The sequence below is a fragment of the Rana temporaria genome, chromosome 5, assembly GCF_905171775.1.
Source record: "Rana temporaria chromosome 5, aRanTem1.1, whole genome shotgun sequence".
Classification (NCBI taxonomy): Eukaryota; Metazoa; Chordata; class Amphibia; order Anura; family Ranidae; genus Rana; species Rana temporaria.
The window spans coordinates 422,300,654-422,325,267 of NC_053493.1; the positions used below are offsets into that span (position 1 = coordinate 422,300,654).

General features: G+C 50.1%; 1 protein-coding gene across 4 annotated transcripts in view; it reads left to right on the plus strand.

The window, feature by feature from the left end:
* LOC120941697 overlaps nt 1-24,614 on the plus strand; it is a 51,032-nt gene that overhangs the window by 8,351 nt on the left and 18,067 nt on the right. For 2 of the 4 annotated variants that reach the window (XM_040355252.1, XM_040355253.1), the window contains exons 2-3: nt 3,461-9,625; nt 22,658-22,927. In XM_040355252.1, the coding sequence (XP_040211186.1) occupies nt 3,461-9,625; nt 22,658-22,927 (6,435 nt within the window). The remainder of the gene's footprint in view (nt 1-3,460; nt 9,626-22,657; nt 22,928-24,614) is intronic. The other 2 variants (XM_040355254.1, XM_040355255.1) reach the window with 2 other exon arrangements.

The window sequence follows — 24,614 nt, forward strand, 5'->3', positions numbered from 1 at the left end:
GAACCTTAAAACCTCGATGGGCAGATGGAGACACATGCAGAGTGCAGCGGACTCGGAGTCAGCACTGCGTGCGTCTTGCGGGACCTAGGGGGATGGGTCACATGACTCCGGCACAGAAATACATTGTGTGCGCTCAGCAGTAATAATAGAATGAGATAATACAGTGTGACTGTACAGCATCGCTCTACAAAACTCCAACCGTCTACAATCCCAGCAAAGCTCCATTATGAGGGAGCGATTCCTTCGCAGCACACGTTCGGCATTTTATCTCACAATCGTTTTCCTATCAAAGCTTTTCGGCTCAGCCTGATCAATATTGCAGTGAAATGAATATTCCTGCAGATGAAATGGAAATGTAGATGATGATGTGAATTGTTTTATTCCACCCCCTAGTGGCCAAGTTCAGCTAGTCAGTTGTTATTATTATTATTATTATTATTATTATTACTGCTTCGTCTATACTCTATATCATCCTCACTTACTCATATACCGTGGTGTTGTACATCCTTCCTTTACATCCTTCCACATAGAGGCTCTAACCTTTCCAAACTCGACTCCATTGCCGCCCCTTCAGCTCCCGTAGATTATATTTATTTTCTTTTACTTTTTGTCTTTATGACCCAACAGGAAGTGAAGGCAAAGGAGGGGTGCCACCAACCCCCCCCCCCCATTGGTTCAGTTGGTTGGCCCCGCACTTACCCCATCTAGGTCGTGGGCAGTGCTCCTTCATCGAGCAGTGGACGGCAGCTTCCCCTGCGTCTTCTCCTCCCCTGCATCACATCGTGCATCTCCTCCATGTGTGCCATGCGTCCCCTCCCTCCTCTCCTCTGTGTGTGCCGTGCGTCCCCTTCCTCCTCCTCCTAGGTGGCCAATCAGATCACCTCTCCCCGTTCGGCCAGTCAGGGTGATGGGTCTCAAGACCAGCTTCCTGATTGGCCGGGAGGAGAATCAGGAAGACTCGTCTTCCTTTCATGTATCACAATGGCCATACGTCTCCTCCCTCCTCCTCCTCCTCCCTCCTTCTTCTCCTAGGCCAATGAGCTGGCTTCTCCTTTCGGCCAATTGGGGAAATGGGTCACATGACCTGCTTCCTGATTGGTTGGGGGGAGAATCAGTAAGACTCGTCTTCCTCCCTTGTAACACGATGGCCATGCGTCTCCTCCCTCCTCCTCTTCCCTCCTCCTCTTCCCTCCTCCTCCTCCCACCTTCTTCTCCTAAGTCAATGAGCTTGCTTCTCCTTTCGGCCAATTGGGGAAATGGGTCTCTGGACCCACTTCCTGATTGGTTGAGAGGAGAATCAGTAAGACTCGTCTTCCTCCCCTGTAACATGATGGCCATGTGTCTCCTCCCTCCTCCTCTTCCCTCCTCCCTCCTCCTCCCTCCCTCTTCTCCTAGGACAATGAGCTTGCTTCTCCTTTCGGCCAATCGGGGGAAATGGATCTCATGACCCGCTTCCTAATTGGCCGGGAGGAGAATCAGGAAGACAATAGTGAACAATAGTGAACATTCATTCGATATTGTCACACAAGTAGGTGTGCTCGGGGCACAGTGCTCAGCGCCCCGAGCCCCCCCCCCTTTATTTTAAGTCAATAAGAGCCTCCTGCTCTAATCACGTGCTTAAAAAAATAAACAAAAAAACATTGGAATTTATGCGTCCGCCTCCCCGCATATAGATTAGGGGCCCAGATGCTTACGGGCCGCCACTGCGCCTGCGGTCCTACTTCCATCCCTCTAAGCCCCGGGCCCTTCCCACTGATCCTGGGGCCCTTTTACTCCCTTTGCAGGGCCCTTTATAAGCCCCCAGATCACACTTCTGCAAATTATCGTGCAACCTGCGACAGAAAGTCGCACGACAAGTCAAAACACTTCAATGGGTGCCATCGCAATCAATGCAACTCAAGTCACAGCGATACCTAAAAAAAAGGTTCCTGCACTATTTTTCTGTGAATTTGGTGAAATTTGAGTGCCACAGACAGCAATGTCACAAGCAAGGAGCACGACTTTGGGGCTGCAGCAGTGTGAATGGAGACTTACGGTCTGGCAGCAGGGACCCTCTTTCACATGTTCTGCAGTGGGGACCTCTTCCTGCTGTCTTCAGGCCCCTTCACAGTGGCGGAATGCCAGGCCTCGGGCTCAAGTGCGACCTTTGTGTCCCTGGTAGTTCCGCCACTGACTCCATGTATGTCATCCTCAGTGTGTTCTCACCTCATTCCCGATCTTTTGCAAATGAACATTCTTAAACTTGAACAGTGCACTTGGATTACCTCAAACACCATGTATTAATAAAAAAATGTACAGATATACAGTGGAACCTCGGATGCCGGATAATTCGTTCCAGGAGAATGCTTGTAATCCAAAGCACTCGCATATCAAAGCGAGTTTCCCCATAGAAGTCAATGGAAACTAAGATAATTAGTTCCGCATTGACTTCTATGACATGCAGTACCGCATGTGGCCAGAGGTGGGTGGAGAGCCTTGAATATACTCAGGGACAGCTCGGCTGATCTCGGAAACCCTCCGAGTATTTCGGAGTGATTTCCAAACGGCTCTGGATGGCGCCGAACCGTGTGATTGGCGCCCCCGCACCTCTGGCCAAATGCGGTACTGCACACCCCATTAGCTTGAATTCTGCTAGTTTTTCAAAACAAAACTCGCAAAGTCTTTCAAAACGCTTGTTAACCGCGTTACTCGTAAACCAAGGTTCTACTGTACTCACAAAGGCTGTACAACTGCAACCATACAATATGTCCTAGAAAACAGTCCCTTTATCAAGTCAAAGACCTGTATGTTGTATGTATGCTGTATGTACAGTGCCTTGAAAAAGTATTCATACCCCTTGAAATTCTCCACATCTTCTCATGTTACAACCAAAAACTTAAATGTATTTTATTGGGATTTTATGTGAGAGACCAACACAAAGTGTCACCTAATTGTCAACTGGAAGGAAAATGATAAATGATACAAATAAATATGGCGCCCCCCAGAGTAAATACTTTGTAGAACCCCCTTTCTCTACAAGTCTTTTTTGGGGGTGTCTCTACCAGCTTTGCACATCTAGAGAGGGACATTTCTGCCCCATTCTTCTTTGTAAAATATCTCAAGCTCTGTCAGATTGGATGGAGAGCGTCTGTTATCAGCAATTTTCAAGTCTTGATACAGAATATCAATGTTATTTAGGTCTGGACTGTGACTGGGCCACATCAGAGTGCTCCACAGGCCACATTTGGCCCCCCAGCCACTGGTTGGGCACCCCTGGTCTATCACATAACATCCCAATAAAATACATTTACGTTTTTAGTTGTAACATGACAAAATGTGGGAAATTTCAAGGGGTATGAATACTTTTTCATGGCACTGTAATCTATGCATACACTCTAATCTAGTAACCACCTTACATTCTTGCATTTGTGAATTATTAATATTATTATTTTTTATATATATTTTTTCTTTTTACTCACAGGTTTATCACCGGCTTCTTCTATAGCTTCAACCCCATGTAGCGGCTCTGCAACCCCCAAAAGCCTGAGCCCTCTAGAGGAATCTCCAATTGTGAGCCCCATGTGCACCACTGCTGACAAAGCTCTGGTGTCTGCTTTCCTGCAGGCCAAAGAAGGAGACCGGCCTCAACCTGAAGGAGCTAGCAGTGAGTTTCAGCCTGGGCAAGCCACTGGAATCCTTCACCTGGCCACCGAGGCAGCAGATAAGGCCCTGGTATCTCGGGAGCAAGACTTAGAAGAGGCCGCGGAACATTGCCCCGCTGAGACCCCCTCAACCCTGGACATGCTCGATACAAGAATTGTAATGGGGGAAGAGACTTCTTGTAGCAACGAGGAAGAAGCGGGGTCTGCCAGCAGGGGGCACAACATCCTATCCGAGTACGAGGAAGCTTCTGGGGACACCTTGGATGAAGCAACAATGCACTTACGTCACCCTAAAGCTGAAATGTTGGGGGAGAATTTGGAGAACGAAAGTAGTGATCGTGAAGCCATTGAGTCTCTGGACGATTTGCACTTTGAATCTAATGTAATGTGTCACGAGTACGTTTTGAAAGGTGGCTTATTTTCTCAGGGTGAAGCCGTAGTAGCTGATGTGCCTTCCTTTCTTAAACCCACCAAAGAGTCACCCGGCAGCACTAGAGAGAGTAATATTCATTCATTACAGATCAACCCCGCATGTATCGCAGAGACAGACCCCTACACCACGGCTCCTTCCACGCCAATTAAAAGCATCTACACCCAGTTTAGACACTATCCCGGTTCCAAAAATGCTTTACATGATGACCAGGTCGATATAGAAAATGACAACATGTCCTCTCCCCCTACATCCCCATCAGGATCCTACTTCACCGCAGAAGGCGGTAGTTGGGCCTCATCCGCCACTAGTGGTTCACCATCATATTCCCCCAATTTGATGGGCGAGGTTGAAACGGTTGAATCTCCTATCCCTTACCCAGATAACCTGATGGCCCACGAAGAAAGTATTCCTGAGGACCCATGCTGTATGTCCCCAGATATGCTCGAAGATGAAGATATTCCTGAACTCTACGAACGAGATATAGATCCAGACGACTTCTCTCCAGAAAACGAGGAGCTCTTGGATGGGTATCCTAGTGACGAACAATCCAGTGCAGAAGATGAAGATGAATGGGAGACAGATTTTGCACCATCTTTTACTAGCATCCCATTATGTCCTGAATTTATCAATGCCAGCAGTACCTTTGTGCAGGAGGTACTACAACAGGCAAGCTGTTCTTCAGATCCTGAAGGTGCACTGCAAGCCGCAAGCCCAGTAGAACTATTGAGGGCTAGCATGCCCGGTCCTGAAAACGATCACATGATTCCGGCTTTCATGCTGCCTTTCCAGGGAAGTTTGATTTTCGAAGCAGAGTCCATGGAGATCACGTTGTTCCCTCAAGGAGAGACGGTGGAAAGTGAGGTCGTGTGTGGGGAAGCAGAAGAAGAAGATAAGGAGGACGACAACGAAGATAGCACCTCGGCTTCCTATCTGCATTCCTTATCCGAAACTTCGATTAACGAAGGAGTGGATGAATCATTTGCCTATCAAGATGACACTTCGGAGTCCTCGGATTCAGCATCCTACAATGCGGAAGAAGATGAGAAAAAGTACAGCACAGAGCCGTACGCTGTAACGACTGATTCCACCGCCCATGCCGACGAAGCTGCGGCTAAATCCCAACATGACTCCTCCAATTCCGGATGCGAGAGCGAGATGGAAACATCTTCCGACATGTCAGAGACCGATGAGGAGGGTGCTGTTTATGAAGCTGTTGACATCGACTGTGAAGATGCTGGCGAAATTGTGGAAAAAATTGTAGAAGTAACTTCTGGCGTAAACGAAGATTCTGTCACACTCGAAGATGAAGAAGAATTAAATAGTGATGAGGAGCATGGAGATAGTGTTGCATCATATTCGTTAGCACAAGATTTTCCACTCTCAGTGTCAAAGGAGTCTTGTACTATTCAAGACAGTTCAAGTGAACTTGAAGACTCCAGCACCAGCAATGCACCTCAAGAACCCATCAGAAGCACCTTAGTTGTAACTTCAGAGCTTGAGCCCCATTTCGAAAGTCCAGATTCCTCACAGAGACTAGAAGAAAGACATGGGGCAATAAGAACCTGGTCTGACAGCCCAGTAGAACAACAGTCCACATCATCGTCAGAAATGGACCTGGTCCTTAAAGCAGGGATTGGGAACGTTGGGGAATGTTTAATCGCTTGCTTTGACACCGATGAAGAACTAGACTCTTTTCCACCATTAAACACGACTCCACAAAGTCTACTGGATGAAGGCAGAGGAAGAAATCAAAGCGGAAGGCAGACCTCCTTGGGGGTAAGGCTACCCGAAGATGGGAATTATTTTGCAGCTCAGCGTGAAGAAGATATTGAGAAACCACAACAACAGGCAGAAGAAAATGTGGACTTTGAAGAAAGCAAGAACCTAAAGATCATTGAACTCGAAACTCAAGATACAGCGACCGAGGCTGAAATATTACAGGATGCCCCTTTAGAAGACATGCCTGAAGAAGAGTGCGTGTTTGCATGTTACGACTCTGGGGAAGATTCAGAAGATGTCATGTTTCTGGATCGCTCGTCCATTCTTGCTGAGATTTACAGACAACAAGAAGAAGCTGCTAATTACATTGCAAACCAGTCATCTTACATCAATGATTTAAAAAGTCAAGAAGTACAAGCAGACAACACAAATGCTGATGAAAGCATCACAGAAGCAAGTTCTGAAGCAAATGGCACTTTACATACCAGTGCCAACGTCCATGAAAAATATCATACCGATGAGTTTTCAATACAAGTTACTGGTGAAACCGATGAGATGGAAACATTGCTGGTTTATGATAAGCATAAAGTAGAAACTTTTGTTTCCACTACTGGCAAGAAAACTTCTAAATCAATTGAAGGCAATGCTCAACAGAGGAACCACCCGGAACAAAACCGACTAAACTGGTCAGAGTCAACCAATGAAAATATGTCTGAAACCAAAATCAAAGAGATAGACAAAGCTTCATCCACACAAACACACCATGTAACTTCTCAGTCAGCTTGTCCTGAAGATCAAGCAACAGAGTCTTTCGAATCCTGGAGATGTAACAAACACGAAGAGGCAACAGAAAATGCCCAAACAATTGGTGAAGTTGAAGGCACTCCCGAAAAATCTTTTGACTCCTGGAGAGGTAACAGACATGTAGAGGCAACAGAAAATGTCCAAACAATTGGTGAAGTTAAAGTCACTCCCGAAAAATCTTTTGAATCCCGGAGAGGTAACAAACACGAAGAGGCAACAGAAAATGTCCAAACAATTGGTGAAGTTGAAGACACTCCCAAAAAATCTTTTGAATCCCAGGGAGGTAACAAACACGAAGAGGCAACAGAAAATGTCCAAACAATTAGTGAAGTTGAAGACACTCCCAAAAAATCTTTTGAATCCCGGAGAGGTAACAAACACAAAGATGCAACAGAAAATGTCCAAGCAATTGGTGAAGTTGAAGTCACTCCCGTAAAATCTTTTGAATCTCGGAGAGGTAACAAACACGAAGAGGCAACAGAAAATGTCCAAGCAATTGGTGAAGTTGAAGTCACTCCCAAAAAATCTTTTGAATCCCGGAGAGGTAACAAACACAAAGAGGCAACAGAAAATGTCCAAGCAATTGGTGAAGTTGAAGTCATTCCCAAAAAATCCTTTGAATCTCGGAGAGGTAACAAACACAAAGAGGCAACAGAAAATGTCCAAGCAATTGGTGAAGTTGAAGTCACTCCCGAAAAATCTTTTGAATCTCGGAGAGGTAACAAACACGAAGAGGCAACAGAAAATGTCCAAGCAATTGGTGAAGTTGAAGTCACGCCTGAGAAATCTGTTGAATCCTGGAGAGATAACAAACACGAAGAGACAACAGAAACTGCCCAAACAATTGGTGAAGTTGAAGTCACTCCTGAGAAATCTGTTGAATCCTGGAGAGGTAACAAACACAAAGAGGCAACAGAAAATGCCCAAACAATTGGTGAAGTTGAAGTCACTCCTGAGAAATCTGTTGAATCCCGGAGAGGTAACAAACACGAAGAGACAACAGAAAATGGCCAAATAATTGGTGAAGTTGAAGTCACTTCTGAGAAATCTGTTGAATCCTGGAGAGGTAACAAACACGAAGAGACAACAGAAAATGGCCAAATAATTGGTGAAGTTGAAGGCACTCCCAAAAAATCCTGGAAAGGTAACAAACGTGAAGAGGCAACAGAAAATGCCCAAATTATTGATGATGTTGAAGGCACTCCCAAAAAATCCTGGAAAGGTAACAAACGTGAAGAGGCAACAGAAAATGCCCAAATTATTGGTGACGTTGAAGGCACTCCCGAGGAGTCTTTTGAATCCTGCAGAGGTAACAAACACAAAGAGGTAACAGAAAATGCCCAAACAATTTGTGAAGTTCAAGTCACTCCCAAAAAATGTCCCTATTCGTTACAGCCTGACATTCCGGTTAGTGATGGAACTTCCAAAGTCATTCTTCAACATCAGACGCAGGAAACATTATCCATAGAAAATGAAAATTCCACAAAATTGGAAATTGAAGTGTCCAAAGATGAAGAGGATAGCTCTACTTGCAAAGAACCACATGGCCAGCAGAGCGCCCTTCATGGTGACAAACCAAAATTACAGCAGAACGTTTCCTTGGATACTGGGCTGAAGAACAAATCAGTGTATGAAAGTAATTTGGAGATAATCGGTGAAAAGCAGGAGCCTGCTGTTACCCAATCAGAACACAAGTTGAGTCAGCTCAGTGATGGTTATTTTGCGAGCTGTAACAGGGCAAGTGAAGCTGTGTGTTTAGAAAGCAAGTTTCAGAGTCTTGAGAACCAAGAACCCATTATTAAAAAATCGGTGAAGAATTTAGACAAGTCCACCCAAGAAGAGTTACCGGTATTTCCTAGTCGTACATCAGTACAACCAAATGCCCCTTTCACTGGACAGATCGTAGAAAAGGAGCTGCTTGAACCCATGAAAACCACCCCTTCTAGAAATGCCAAAGACTCTACAGATCAATCAGAGATCCATGAGAACCAAACACTTCCCAAACACAATGTAGATAAAAACTTTTGTGCTGCTTCTAAACTAGATACTAATTATGACGATTTCTCGTCAGAGATGATTGATAGGTCAAAGCAAGCTGCTACTAAAACCCCAGAACCATCCCCACAGTTGGTGGATACAGAGCCTACGTCATCTAGCATCTCGGGACGTGATGTTCACCCACGGTCTGACAGTGCCTTTTTTGGTGTAGCTTCGAAGCCAGGTATGCCTACAGTGGAGATGTCCAACAACATTCTAGAGATGAGTAAGTTGCTACAAGGGTCCTTTGGTAAAACCGAGACTTTTGATCAATGCATTCGGTGTAGTTCTTCAGAAGCAATCACAAGCGTGCCCTCAACAGCCAAGGTTGTAGACAACGTTGAGACCGGTGTGTCATTGGCTACATCCAAGGTCAAGGATGGAGAGTTTTTTGAGCCGAAAAATTTTAATACTCTTGAGAAAAAACAAGAGGAAGTTGAAGGATGTCCAGACAAGCCGGGACTATCTGAAGAAACATCTACAGCATCTAGCTCTGATAGGAGCCTTCTAGGAAGGGCCTCCATGGTCTTCATGAGTGGTAGTACTTCTTCTGAGGAAGATCATGCCCAAGAGAGACTTAAGCCAGTAGAGAACATTTGCTGTGTCAATGATTCCTTATTACGTGAATCACTAAGGCAACCCAAGGTGTATAGCACAGAACAGGACAGATGTGTAAAGAGTAGTTATTTGAGTGATTTGAGGACTTCCAAGAAGTCTCAGGCGGAGCAGTTCAGCAGCAAAGCGAATTACCAGGTCAAGCTGTCGGAAATGGACAATGAATTCCCCCGTTCCACGCATGTAACCCCCCGTGCCGAAGCTGCAATGCCTCCTGGCGAAAAGAGTCTGGACACAATAAAGCCTCGCTCCCCTCTAAGCAAAGTGCCTCCTGCAAAATCTCCTAACCCCGTACCTGGTGGCAGTCTTCGTGACCAGAAAGTGGTCAGACCTCTGGCTGCCTCTGAAATGCTGGGAGCCAAAAAGCTTTCCTCTGGTAAGTTTGCATGCAAGTTCGAAACTCTGACTTTGACTTTGCAACCACCCCTATGGGACAATTTTGTTTAAAGTGGAACTTAGGAAAGGTAGGGCTATTAATCCTGTCAAACTGCAAATATATTAGTTTTGTGCAAATGGGGCAACATCGCTATTTTCTCTCCAGGTCGAGTTTCTTTCAAGTGTAAGTAAACCCAAGGAAGGAAGTACATTTTGCTAATGTGCAAGATAGATAGGTCACATAGACTTCTCTGCCAGGTCCCATAGACTGGTACTGCCATAGACTTTATTGGCAGGTCCCATAGTTACGGCAGCGTAGCGTAAATGGGCCGGCGTAAGCGCGCATATTTTAAAGTAGGCAGGTCGTGGGCGTGATGTATTTAAATTAAGCGTGATCCCATGTAGATGCATGGCCGAACGAATGGCACATGCGCGCGCATGCTCAGTATCACGTCGAATTTTCAAAGTAAATTACGCCCGCTCAATGCTTAGGCGACGTGAACGTAACCTACACCCAGCCCCATTCACGGACGATTTACGCAAACAACGTAAATTACGACGCTGTTCGGACGTTTCCGACGTCCATACCTAACATGATTTACCCCTGCTTTATGAGGGGTAACTTTACGCCGGTCCGACGCCTTACGGAAACGGCGTATCTAGCTAATTTGCATATTCGACAAGGAAATATACGGAAGCGCCCCTAGTGGCCAGCGTAAATAGGCACCCTAAGATACGACGGCATAAGAGACTTACGCCGCTCGTATCTAGGCAACTGTGAGGCGTATATGATTCTATGAATCAGGCGCGGAGATGCGACGCCTCACACTCAGAGTTACGATGGCGTATCTGGAGATACACCGTTGTAACTCCTTTGAGAATCTGGGCCTTAGTGTCATAGTCTTCTCTGCCAGTTTCCCATAAAGTGGTACAGCCACAGACTTCTCTGCCAGGTCCCATAGACTGGTACTGCCATAGACTTCTCTGCCAGGTCCCATAGACTGGTACTGCCATAGACTTCTCTAACAGGTCCCATAAACTGGTACTGCCATAGACTTCATTGGCAGGTCCCATAGATTGGTATCACCATAGACTTCTCTGCCAGGTCCCATAGACTGGTACCGCCATAAGACTTCTCTGCCAGGTTCCATAGACTGGTACCGTCATAGATTTCTCTGCCAGGTTCTATAGACTGGTACTGCCATAGACTTCTCTGCCAGGTCCCATAGACTGGTACCACAATAGATTTCTCTGCCAGGTCCCATAGACTGGTATTGCCATAGACTTCTCTGCCAGGTTCCATAGACTGGTACCGCCATAGATTTCTCTGCCAGGTTCTATAGACTGGTGTTGCCATAGACTTCTCTGCCAGGTCCCATAGACTGGTACCACCATAGACTTCTCTGCCAGGTCCCATAGACTGGTACCACCATAGACTTCTCTGCCAGGTCCCATAGACTGGTACTGCCATAGAATTCTCTGCAAGGTCCCATAGACTGGTACCACCATAGACTTCTCTGCCAGGTCCCATAGACTGGTACCGCCATAGACTTCTCTGCCAGGTCCCATAAGACTGGTACTGCCATAGACTTTTCTGTCAGGTCCCATAAACTGGTAGTCTTCTCTGCCAGTTGCCCATAAAGTGGTACAGCCACAGACTTCTCTGCCAGGTCCCATAGACTGGTAACACCATAGACTTCTCTGCCAGGTCCCATAGACTGGTACCACCATAGACTTCTCTGCCAGGTCCCATAGACTGGTACCACCATAGACTTCTCTGTCAGGTCCCAGAAGACTGTTACTGCTATAGACTTCTCTTCCAGGTCCCATAGACTGGTACCGCCATAGACTTTTCTGCCAGGTCCAATAGACTGGTACTGCCATAGACTTTTCTAACAGATCCCATAGACTGGTACTGCCATAGACTTCTTTGCCAGGTCCCATAAACTGGTACTGCCATAGACTTTTCTGTCAGGTCCCATAAACTGGTAGTGTCATAGTCTTCTCTGCCAGCTTCCCATAAACTGGTACAGCCACAGACTTCTCTGCCAGGTCCCATAGACTGGTTCTGCCATAGACTTCTCTAACAGATCCCATAGACTGGTACTGCCATAGACTTCTTTGCCAGGTCCCATTTACTGGTACTGCCATAGACTTCATTGGCAGGTCCCATAGATTGGTACTGTTATAGACTTCTCTGTCAGGTGCCATACACTGGTACTGCCATAGACTTCTCTGCCAGGTCCCATAGACTGGTATCGCCATAGACTTCTCTGCCAGGTCCCATAGACTGGTACCACCATAGATTTCTCTGCCAGGTCCCATAGACTGGTACCGCCATAGACCTCTCTGCCAGTTTCCATAGACTGGTACCGCCATAGATTTCTCTGCCAGGTTCTATAGCCTGGAACCGCCATAGACTTCTCTGCCAGGTCCCATAGACTGGTACTGCCATAGACTTCTCTGCCAGGTCCCATAGACTGGTACCACCATAGATTTCTCTGCCAGGTCCCATAGACTGGTACCACCATAGACTTCTCTGCCAGGTCCCATAGACTGGTACTGCCATAGACTTATCTGCCAGGTCCCATAGACTGGTACCACCATAGATTTCTCTGCCAGGTCCCATAGAGTGGTACCGCCATAGACTTCTCTGCCAGGTTCCATAGACTGGTACCGCCATAGATTTCTCTGCCAGGTCCCATAGACTGGTACTGCCATAGACTTATCTGCCAGGTCCCATAAACTGGTACCACCATAGATTTCTCTGCCAGGTCCCATAGACTGGTACCGCCATAGACTTCTCTGCCAGGTTCCATAGACTGGTACCGCCATAGACTTCTCTGCCAGGTCCTATAGACTGGTACTGCCATAGACTTCTCTGCCAGGTCCCATAGACTGGTACCACCATAGATTTCTCTGCCAGGTCCCATAGACTGGTACCACCATAGACTTCTCTGCCAGGTCCCATAGACTGGTACTGCCATAGACTTATCTGCCAGGTCCCATAGACTGGTACCACCATAGATTTCTCTGCCAGGTCCCATAGAGTGGTACCGCCATAGACTTCTCTGCCAGGTTCCATAGACTGGTACCGCCATAGATTTCTCTGCCAGGTCCCATAGACTGGTACTGCCATAGACTTATCTGCCAGGTCCCATAAACTGGTACCACCATAGATTTCTCTGCCAGGTCCCATAGACTGGTACCGCCATAGACTTCTCTGCCAGGTCCCATAGATTGGTACCGCCATAGATTTCTCTGCCAGGTTCTATAGAGTGGTACCCTCAGACCCAACAAAGCCTCACAGTGTGTTTGCATATGCACCAGATCTCAATTAAGATGGCGGTGCTAGAGAAGAAAGGCAAATGGAAAGTTTTTGCTTCAAGCAAGACAACGCTGGACTAGAAGTCTAGTAAGACTTCTCTGCCTGGTTCCATAGACTAGTACTGCCATAGTCTTCTCTGCCTGGTTCCATAGACTGTCTAAGAATAAAAAAATCCTTGAATCCGCACTACTCAAAGTGTAATTGTAATTGATCTGCATTGTGGCCACTAGATGGAGCTGATGATCATAAGGAATACATACCTAAATATGATCACTAGCTCCATCTAGTGGTCACATTGTGGTATTTTCCAGACGCACACTTTTCTATATGAATGAAGAACATGGGACCTGGAGAGAAAAACAACCCACTAACATTTGACTTTTTCTTCTATTCACACAGAACAAATGTACATGCAGTTTTACAGGATGAATAGCTCTGAGAATTGTTAAATAAATATGAAAAATGTCTTTCTGTTATAGCTTTATCTATGTTAATGGGGTGAGATGTGTAATTAAAGCTGAACTTTTCCCAATTGTACATGGTCCTCTCTCCTGTCTCCTCCCCTAGCAAAATGTACTTCCTTCCTTGGCGTAGGCCAGAATGATGTCATCTCCCCCCCCCCCCCCCCCAGAATGGGCTGGTACACTAAGTCTCCTTGAACCCATGGCAAGATACACATATGCAATATCTCATGCATGCCTCTTGAGATGTGTGACCCCTCCCCCCCACATGCACAGATACACTGCTGGGGTGGTCTAGACATGTGTGATGGTGTCATTCCAGAAGCCGTTTATGAGATGTCACACATGCAGGTTCCATAGACTGGTACTGCCATAGACTTCTCTGCCAGGTCCCATAGACTGGTACTGCCATAGACTTCTCTGCCGGGTCCCATAGACTGGTACTGCCATAGACTTCTCTGCCAGGTCCCATAGACTGGTACTGCCATAGACTTCTCTGCCAGGTCCCATAGACTGGTACTGCCATAGACTTCTCTGCCGGGTCCCATAGACTGGTACTGCCATAGACTTCTCTGCCAGGTCCCATAGACTGGTACTGCCATAGACTTCTCTGCCAGGTCCCATAGGCTGGTACTGCCATAGACTTCTCTGCCAGGTCCCATAGGCTGGTACTGCCATAGACTTCTCTGCCAGGTCCCATAGGCTGGTACTGCCATAGACTTCTCTGCCAGGCCCCATAGATTGGTACTGCCATAGCCTTCTCTGCCAGGTCCCATAGACTGGTACTAGCACAGACCTCTCCTCCAGATCCCATAGACTGGAACTGCCATAGACTTCTCTGTCAGGTCCCATAGACTTCTCTGCCAGGTGCCATAGACTGGTACTGCCATAGACTTCATTGGCAGGTCCCATAGATTGGTACTGCCATAGACTTCTCTGCCAGGTCCCATAGACTTTTATGCCAGGTGCCATAGAGTGCCATAGACTGGTACTGCCATAGACTTCATTGGCAGGTCCCATAGATTGGTACTGCCATAGATTTCTCTGCCAGGTGCCATAAACTGGTGCTGCCGTAGACTTCTCTGCCAGGTCCAATAGCCTGGTACCCATAGACTTCTCTGCCAGGTCCAATAGCCTGGTACCCATAGACTTCTCTGCCAGGTCCCATAGACTAGAAGTATCATAGTCTTCTCAGCCAGGTCCCCATAAAGCGGGACTTCTCTGCCAGGTCCCATAGACTGGTGCTGCCATAGACTTCTCTGCCAGGTCCCATAGACTAGTAGTATCATAGTCTTCTCAGCCAGGTCCCCATAAAGTGGGACATCTCTGCCAGGTCCCATAGACTGGTGCTGTCATAGACTTCTTTGCCAGGTCCCTATAACGTGGTACAGCCATAGACTTCTCTGCCAGGTCCCATAGACTGGTGCTGTCATAGACTTCTTTGGCAGGTACCATAGACTAGTAGTATCATAGTCTTCTCAGCCAGGTCCCCATAAAGTGGGACTTCTCTGCCAGGTCCCATAGACTGGTACTAGCACAGACCTCTCCTCCAGATCCCATAGACTGGAACTGCCATAGACTTCTCTGCCAGGTCCCATAGACTTCTATGCCAGGTGCCATAGACTGATACTACCATAGACTTGATTGGCAGGTCCCATAGATTGGTACAGCCATAGACTTCTCTGCCGGGTCCCATAGACTAGAAGTATCATAGTCTTCTCAGCCAGGTCTCCATAAAGTGGGACTTCTCTGCCAGGTAGGTCCCATAGGCTGGTGCTGCCATAGACTTCTCTGCCAGGTCCCATAGACTGGTACCTATAGATGTCTCTGCCAGGTCCAGTAGCATGGTACCCTCAGAACTGGCAAAGCTTCACAGAGTGTCTGATGGCGCCACTAAAGAAGAGCAAAGGTGGGGCGCTTGCTTCAAGCAGGACAACGCTGGACTCCATCGTCTAGTAGGTATTGTTTTCTTTCAATCAGAGCAGTGATAAGTGTTAATGTTTTTTTTTTTGGGGGGGGGGGTGTTAGGCAGAGTTAAGTTCCTCTTTAAGCTCCTTTGCAAAGATTTGCATCTCATTGACTTGCCAGCAGGGTTGCCAACCGCCAGTAAGGTTTCAGACAATTAAAAAAAAACATCTTATTTACAAACTGTTCATAAATGTCTGTTACTGACAGCTGCTGTCAGTAAAAATAAATATGGGCTCCTCGGGCAGGGCACAGGTGGTCTTGGACAGGAGGGGGCGGGCACGCAGTGACATCATAGCGCCGCTTGGCACCTTTTATGAATTACAGCAGGACTGGAAGGGGGCGCTGGGACTCCAGAGTGGGAGCGCCGCCGGCCGCCCGTCGGGACTGTCACTGGAGAAATGGGGGACTCTGGAGGAGAAGAGGAGGACAGAGGTAGTGATGAGGAGCCACCAAGCCTATGGCTGCACCTGAGCGAGCAACAGAGGAGGTCAGTGACAGCTCCAGCCTCCAGCCAGGCCACACAGAGTCTATGGGGAGGTCAGTGACAGCTCCAGCCTCCAGCCAGGCCACACAAAGTCTATGGGGGGGGGGGGGTCAGTGACAGCTCCAGCCTCCAGCCAGGCCACACAAAGTCTATAGGGGGGGGGGGGGTCAGTGACAGCTCCAGCCTCCAGCCAGGCCACACAGAGTCTATGGGGGGGGTCAGTGACAGCTCCAGCCTCCAGCCAGGCCACACAGAGTCTATGGGGGGGTCAGTGACAGCTCCAGCCAGGCCACACAGAGTCTATGGGGGGGTCAGTGACAGCTCCAGCCTCCAGCCAGGCCACACAGAGTCTATGGGGGGGGTCAGTGACAGCTCCAGCCTCCAGCCAGGCCACACAAAGTCTATCGGGGGGTCAGTGACAGCTCCAGCCTCCAGCCAGGCCACACAAAGTCTATCGGGGGGTCAGTGACAGCTCCAGCCTCCAGCCAGGCCACACAAAGTCTATAGGGGGGGGGTCAGTGACAGCTCCAGCCTCCAGCCAGGCCACACAGAGTCTATGGGGAGGTCAGTGACAGCTCCAGCCTCCAGCCAGGCCACACAAAGTCTATGGGGGGGGGGGGGTCAGTGACAGCTCCAGCCTCCAGCCAGGCCACACAAAGTCTATAGGGGGGGGGGGGGTCAGTGACAGCTCCAGCCTCCAGCCAGGCCACACAGAGTCTATGGGGGGGGTCAGTGACAGCTCCAGCCTCCAGCCAGGCCACACAGAGTCTATGGGGGGGTCAGTGACAGCTCCAGCCAGGCCACACAGAGTCTATGGGGGGGTCAGTGACAGCTCCAGCCTCCAGCCAGGCCACACAGAGTCTATGGGGGGGGTCAGTGACAGCTCCAGCCTCCAGCCAGGCCACACAAAGTCTATCGGGGGGTCAGTGACAGCTCCAGCCTCCAGCCAGGCCACACAAAGTCTATCGGGGGGTCAGTGACAGCTCCAGCCTCCAGCCAGGCCACACAAAGTCTATAGGGGGGGGGTCAGTGACAGCTCCAGCCTCCAGCCAGGCCACACAGAGTCTATGGGGGGGGTCAGTGACAGCTCCAGCCTCCAGCCAGGCCACACAAAGTCTATAGGGGGGGGGTCAGTGACAGCTCCAGCCTCCAGCCAGGCCACACAGAGTCTATGGGGGGGGTCAGTGACAGCTCCAGCCTCCAGCCAGGCCACACAAAGTCTATCGGGGGGTCAGTGACAGCTCCAGCCTCCAGCCAGGCCACACAAAGTCTATGGGGGGGTCAGTGACAGCTCCAGCCTCCAGCCAGGCCACACAAAGTCTATGGGGGGGGGGTCAGTGACAGCTCCAGCCTCCAGCCAGGCCACACAAAGTCTATGGGGGGGGTCAGTGACAGCTCCAGCCTCCAGCCAGGCCACACAAAGTCTATGGGGGGGGGGGGGGTCAGTGACAGCTCCAGCCTCCAGCCAGGCCACACAAAGTCCATGGGGGGGTCAGTGACAGCTCCAGCCTCCAGCCAGGCCACACTAAGTCTATAGGGGGGGGGTCAGTGACAGCTCCAGCCTCCAGCCAGGCCACACAGAGTCTATGGGGGGGGTCAGTGACAGCTCCAGCCTCCAGCCAGGCCACACAAAGTCTATCGGGGGGTCAGTGACAGCTCCAGCCTCCAGCCAGGCCACACAAAGTCTATGGGGGGGGGGGGGCAGTGACAGCTCCAGCCTCCAGCCAGGCCACACAAAGTCCATGGGGGGGTCAGTGACAGCTCCAGCCTCCAGCCAGGCCACACTAAGTCTATGGGGGGGGGGGGTCAGTGACAGCTCCAGCCTCCAGCCAGGCCACACAAAGTCTATGGGGGGTCAGTGACAGCTCCAGCCTCCAGCCAGGCCACACAAAGTCTATGGGGGGGTCAGTGACAGCTCCAGCCTCCAGCCAGGCCACACAGAGTCTATGGGGGGGTCAGTGACAGCTACAGCCAGGCCACACAGAGTCTCTATGGGGGGGGGGGGTCAGTGACAGCTCCAGCCTCCAGCCAGGCCACACAAAGCCTATGGGGGGGGTCAGTGACAGCTCCAGCCTCCAGCCAGGCCACACAAAGTCTATGGGGGGGGGGGTCAGTGACAGCTCCAGCCTCCAGCCAGGCCACACAAAGTCTATGGGGGGGGGGTCAGTGATGACAGCTCCAGCCAGGCCACACAAAGTCTATGGGGGGGTCAGTGACAGCTCCAGCCTCCAGCCAGGCCACACAAAGTCTATGGGGGGGTCAGTGACAGCTCCAGCCTCCAGCCAGGCCACACAGAGTCTATCGGGGGGTCAGTGACAGCTCCAGCCTCCAGCCAGGCCACACAAAGTCCATGGGGAGGTCAGTGACAGCTCCAGCCTCCAGCCAGGCCACACAAAGTCTATGGGGGGGGGTCAGTGACAGCTCCAGCCAGGCCACACAAAGTCTATGGGGGGGGGGTCAGTGACAGCTCCAGCCTCCAGCCAGGCCACACAAAGTCTATGGGGGGGTCAGTGACAGCTCCAGCCTCCAGCCAGGCCACACAGAGTCTATGGGGGGGGGTCAGTGACAGCTCCAGCCTCCAGCCAGGCCACACAGAGTCTATTGGGGGGTCAGTGACAGCTCCAGCCTCCAGCCAGGCCACACAAAGTCTATGGGGGGGGGGGGGGTCAGTGACAGCTCCAGCCTCCAGCCAGGCCTCACAAAGTCTATGGGGGGGGTCAGTGACAGCTCCAGCCTCCAGCCAGGCCACACAAAGTCTATGGGGGGGTCAGTGACAGCTCCAGCCTCCAGCCAGGCCACACAAAGTCTATGGGGGTGTCAGTGACAGCTCCAGCCTCCAGCCAGGCCACACAAAGTCTATCGGGGGGTCAGTCACAGCTCCAGCCTCCAGCCAGGCCACACAGAGTCTATGGGGGGGACAGTGACAGCTCCAGCCTCCAGCCAGGCCACACAAAGTCTATGGGGGGGGGGGCAGTGACAGCTCCAGCCTCCAGCCAGGCCACACAAAGTTTATCGGGGGGGTCAGTGACAGCTCCAGCCAGACCACACAAAGTCTATCGGGGGGGTCAGTGACAGCTCCAGCCTCCAGCCAGGCCACACAAAGTCTATGGGGGGGGGTCAGTGACAGCTCCAGCCTCCAGCCAGGCCACACAGAGTCTATGGGGGGGGGGTCAGTGACAGCTCCAGCCTCCAGCCAGGCCACACAGAGTCTATGGGGGGTCAGTGACAGCTCCAGCCTCCAGCCAGGCCACACAAAGTCTATCGGGGGGGGGGCTCAGTGACAGCTCCAGCCTCCAGCCAGGCCACACAAAGTCTATGGGGGGGGGTCAGTGACAGCTCCAGCCTCCAGCCAGGCCACACAAAGTCTATGGGGGGGTCAGTGACAACTCCAGCCTCCAGCCAGGCCACACAAAGTCTATGGGGGGGTCAGTGACAGCTCCAGCCTCCAGCCAGGCCACACAGAGTCTATGGGGGGGGGGGGGGTCAGTGACAGCTCCAGCCTCCAGCCAGGCCACACAGAGTCTATCGGGGGGGTCAGTGACAGCTCCAGCCTCCAGCCAGGCCACACAGAGTCTATGGGGGGGTCAGTGACAGCTCCAGCCTCCAGCCAGGCCACACAGAGTCTATGGGGGGGGTCAGTGACAGCTCCAGCCTCCAGCCAGGCCACACAGAGTCTATGGGGGGGTCAGTGACAGCTCCAGCCTCCAGCCAGGCCACACAAAGTCTATGGGGGGGGGGGGTCAGTGACAGCTCCAGCCTCCAGCCAGGCCACACAAAGTCTATGGGGGGGTCAGTGACAGCTCCAGCCTCCAGCCAGGCCACACAAAGTCTATGGGGGGGTCAGTGACAGCTCCAGCCTCCAGCCAGGCCACACAAAGTCCATGGGGAGGTCAGTGACAGCTCCAGCCTCCAGCCAGGCCACACAAAGTCTATGGGGGGGGGGTCAGTGACAGCTCCAGCCTCCAGCCAGGCCACACAGAGTCTATGGGGGGTCAGTGACAGCTCCAGCCTCCAGCCAGGCCACACAGAGTCTATCGGGGGGTCAGTGACAGCTCCAGCCTCCAGCCAGGCCTCACAGAGTCTATCGGGGGGGTCAGTGACAGCTCCAGCCTCCAGCCAGGCCACACAGAGTCTATGGGGGGGTCAGTGACAGCTCCAGCCTCCAGCCAGGCCACACAAAGTCTATGGGGGGGTCAGTGATGCAAGGGGACGTGAATACACTAAGGTAAGGGGGGGGGGACACTGATATAAAGGTTTCAAACTTTTATCAGTAACCCCCCCTTACCTTAGTGTATTCACTCTGTAGAAGGTAGTCTGTGGTTCTCCCTTATATCAGGGACCTCAGAGTTCCCCTTTCCATCAGAGTCTGCAGGATTCTCCCTTACAGTACAAAGGAGAACTCTGCTGACCCTGACGTAACTGGGAACTCTGATGTAAAGAGGAACGCCGCGGACCATAATGTAGTGGGGGCTCCGGTGATCCGAGACAACCTTACTTTAGAGCTCCCTTTTATACCAGAGTCCGCAGCGTTCCCCTTTACATCAAAGTTTCCCTTTACATCAGGGTTCATAGATTTCCCCCTTGCACTGTAAGGGGGAAACCCTGCAGACTCTGATATAGAGGGGAACTCTGTGCACTCTGATGTAAAGGAGAACTTTGTGGACTGTGATGTAAAGGGGAACTCTGTGGAGTCTGATGTAAAGGGGAACTCTGTTGACTGTGATGTTAAGGGGAGCTCTGTGGACCTTAGGGTTCTCCTTTACACCAGAGTCCGCAGCGTTCCCCTTTACATCAGAGTTTCCCTTTACATCAGGGTTCATAGAGCTCATAGAGTTTCCCCCTGCACTGTAAAGGGGGAACCCTGCAGACTCTGACATAGAGGGGAACTCTGTGCACTCTGATGTTAGGGAGAACTTTGTGGACTGGAATGTAATGGGGAATTCTGTTGACTGTGATGTTAAGGGGGGCTCTGTGGACCTTAGGGTTCTCCTTTACAGCAGAGTCCACAGCTTTCCCCTTTACATCAGCGTTCCCCTTTACATCAGGATTCATAGAGTTCATAGAGTTCCATCTTGCACTTTTAAGTAGGACCCTGCAGACTCTCATATAGAGGGGAACTCTGTGCACTTTAATGTAAGGGGGACCTTTGTGGACTGTGACATAAAGGAGAACTCTGTTGACTGTGATGTAAAGGGGAGCTCTGTGGACCTTAGGGTTCTCCTTTACAGCAGAGTCCACAGCTTTCTCCTTTACATCAGGGTTCATAGAGTTCCATCTTGCACTTTTAAGTAGGACCCTGCAGACTCTCATATAGAGGGGAACTCTGTGCACTTTAATGTAAGGGAGAACTTTTCCTTTTACATCAGCGTTCCCCTCTACATCAGAGTTTCCCTTTACATCAGAGTTTCCCTCTACATCAGAGTTTCCCTTTACATCAGAGTTTCCCTTTACATCAGAGTTCATACAGTTCCCCCCTTGCACTGTAAAGGGGGAACCCTGCAGACTCTGATATAGAGGGGAACTCTGTGCACTCCAATGTAAGGGAGAACTTTTTGGACTGTGGCGTTAAGGGGAGCTCTGTGGACCTTAGGATTTTTCCTTTACACCAGAGTCCGCAGTGTTCCCTTTTTCTTCAGGGCCCACAGAGTTCCCTCTTGCAACATAAAGGAGAAACCTGCAGACTATGATGTAAGGGGAAACTGTTCTGGGTTATATTAACCTGACTTTCATGTAAAATGGTAATTTTGGTGAACTTTTTGAACTGTCAGTAAAAATTTGGCTCCGTCAGCATTTTTTTTTTCTGTCATGTCAGTAAAAAAGTTCTCTGCCAGTAATTTTTATGTGTCACGGCAGAAAAAAAAATGGTCTCAGTCATTAAACTTCTAGTGTCATGGCAGTAAAAAAATTGTCTCAGTCAGTAAATTTTTGGTGTCATGTCAGTAAATTTCACCTTGGAAAGGTTGGCAACCCTGCCTGTCAGATAATCAGATCCCGATTATACCAAGCAATGCGCACTTCTGAACGTCTGAAAAACTTGTTACTGCATGCAGATCTTTTATTTTATTTTTGGTGGGAGGGGGCGGCAAACAATGCCCCCACAGACACCCCGTGGGTCCCCCACACAAAACCCCCCCCCCCCCGGTGGTCGGGTCGGATACCAGTTCTGTACTTACCCCATCTATGGCACTGGCGGCGGCTTCCCCTGCGTCTTGGCAGTCTCGTCTTCCTCCCCTGTATCACGACGGCCGTGCGTCTCCTCCCTCCTTCTCCTTTCGGCCAATCGAGGAAATGGGTCTCAGGACCCGCTTCCTGATTGGTTGGGAGGAGAATCAGTAAGACTCGTCTTCCTCCCCTGTAACATGATGGCCATGTGTCTCCTCCCTCCTCCTCCTCCCTCCTTCTTCTCCTAGGACAATGAGCTTGCTTCTCCTCCTCATGACCCACTTCCCGATTGGCCAGGAGGAGAATCAGTGTGATAATAGCGAATATTCATTCACTATTGTCACACAACTAGGTGGGATCAGGGCACAGTGCTCTGCGCCCCGAGCCCACCCTTTTTTAAAGCCTATTAGAGCATCTGGCTCTAATCACGTGCTTCAAAAAAAAAAAAAAAACCCATTGGAATACATGTGTCCGGCGCCCCACAACACACATATGCTGCATGTCAATTCTGAACAATAGGAATTTTTTTTTTTTTTTAGGATACTCTGTATTAACTGTCCAGAAGATCTTGAACGTGCTAGATGAAAGTAACACAATTATCCCTTTTGTCATTTTTTTTTTATATATCAGCGGTTCCAGAAAGCAGCTCTACTGCCGCCCTCCAAAGCTCAGAGACCCCGGTGACTAGCCGGTGCCCCCGAGTCATTCCACTCCAAGAGAAAGTGGGAAAGAAAATCCAACTGACCTGCCCCCCATCTGAGCCCAGTTCATCCAGCGACAGCGAGCTGACCTCCCGGGGCCAAGAGATGCCTCTCCTAAGGGACACATCGGAGGTGACACTTCTGGGCGTCACCAAACCGCTCCTGAGGCAGCGCGGCTGTGAAATGTTGAGTCATAGAGGTAACACAACCCACCCAGGGATTGGGGATGGGGGGGCCCACAGAAAAATGAGGTTAGGACTAGACAATGTTTGTGGTCCTTAGATGACCTCTGTGCAGCCAATTTCCTTATTTCTGCCCCTCGGAGACATTGTATGGCCAACACTTTGTGCACACCGGACCATCACACTTTACCTACATGACCCAAAGTAGGTGGGACCCCCTTCAAATGATGGGGTTCAGCTGTTACCAGTGAAGGGTACTGGTAAAACTACAACATACAAAGACATTGTAGACCAGGGGTCCTCAAACTTTTTAAACAGGGGGCCAGTTCACGGTCCCTCAGACTGTTGGGGGGCCGGACTATAGTTTAAAAAAACAGGGAAAAAAAACAATACAATATTTAAAATAAAGAACAATTTTAATAAACATATTAGTATTTCACAGACTCCCCTCATCACAGAACCCCTCCACAACACAGACCCCCCTCATCACGGAACCACCCCATTACAGATTCCTCCCCCATCAGATTCCCCCATATTAGGCCCCCCATCACAAGCCCTCCCAACACAAATTTCTCTCCATCACAAAGCCCCCCAACACAAACTCCTCTATATCGCAAAGCCCCCAATAACCTACCCCCCACCACAAACTCCTCTCCATCAAAAAAAAACCCATAACAGATCCTCCCCATCATAAAGCCCCCCAACAAAAACTCCTCTCCATCACAAAGCCCTCAATAACAGACCACCCCATCATAGACCCCCCCCCCCCCATAACAGATCCCCCATCACAGACTCCTCTCCATCACAGATTTCCCCCATCAAAAAGCCCCCATATCAGATCCTCCCCATCACAGACTTCCCCCCCATCACAAAGCCCACCCAACACAAACTCCTCTCCTCACATAGCCCCCCATAACAGGCCTCCCTATCACAAATCTCCCACCCTATCACAGATCCCCCCATCGATATTACACTGCTGCCCCTTCTATAACATCCCAGCACTCCGCCTCTCTGCTACCTCAATCACACAAGACGCAAAGCATGGCAAATCCGGACAAAGGAGCAGGGCTTTGCTAGTGAAAGGCAGGTGTTTGATTGCTGAAACCGCCCTGCTGCTTAACTCAAAAAACCCGCCTTTTGTCCGGACCTGTCATGTTTCTCATCTTGTGTGATAAAAAGTAGCAGAGGGGAGGGGGATTGCTGTGATATTAATGGGGCAGTCCGCGGGCCAGGTAAATCACACTGGCGGGCCGGATCCGGCCCGCGGGCCTTAGTTTGAGGACCCCTGTTGTAGACAATTGTCCTCTGTGTACAAAGCCAACTCCATAAAGACTTCACGTACGGCCGCTCTACGTTGTGCGGGCGTAGTGTATCGTATTTACGCTACGCTGCAGCAACTTAGAGAGGCGAGTGCTGTATTCACAAAGCACTTGCGTCCTAAGTTACGGCGGAGTAGCGTAAATAGGCCGGCGTAAGCGCGCTTAATTCAAAGTAGGCTGGTAGGGGGCGTGTTGTATTTAAAGAGGCTTGACCCCATGTAGATGCATGGCCGAACGAACGGCGCATTGCGCAGGCATGCTCAGTATCACGTCGTATTAAGCCCAAAGATATGTCGGCTCAATGCCTGTGACGTGAACGTAACTTACGCACAGCCCTATTCGCGTACGACTTACGCAAACGACGTAAAAAGACACGCTTGTTCCC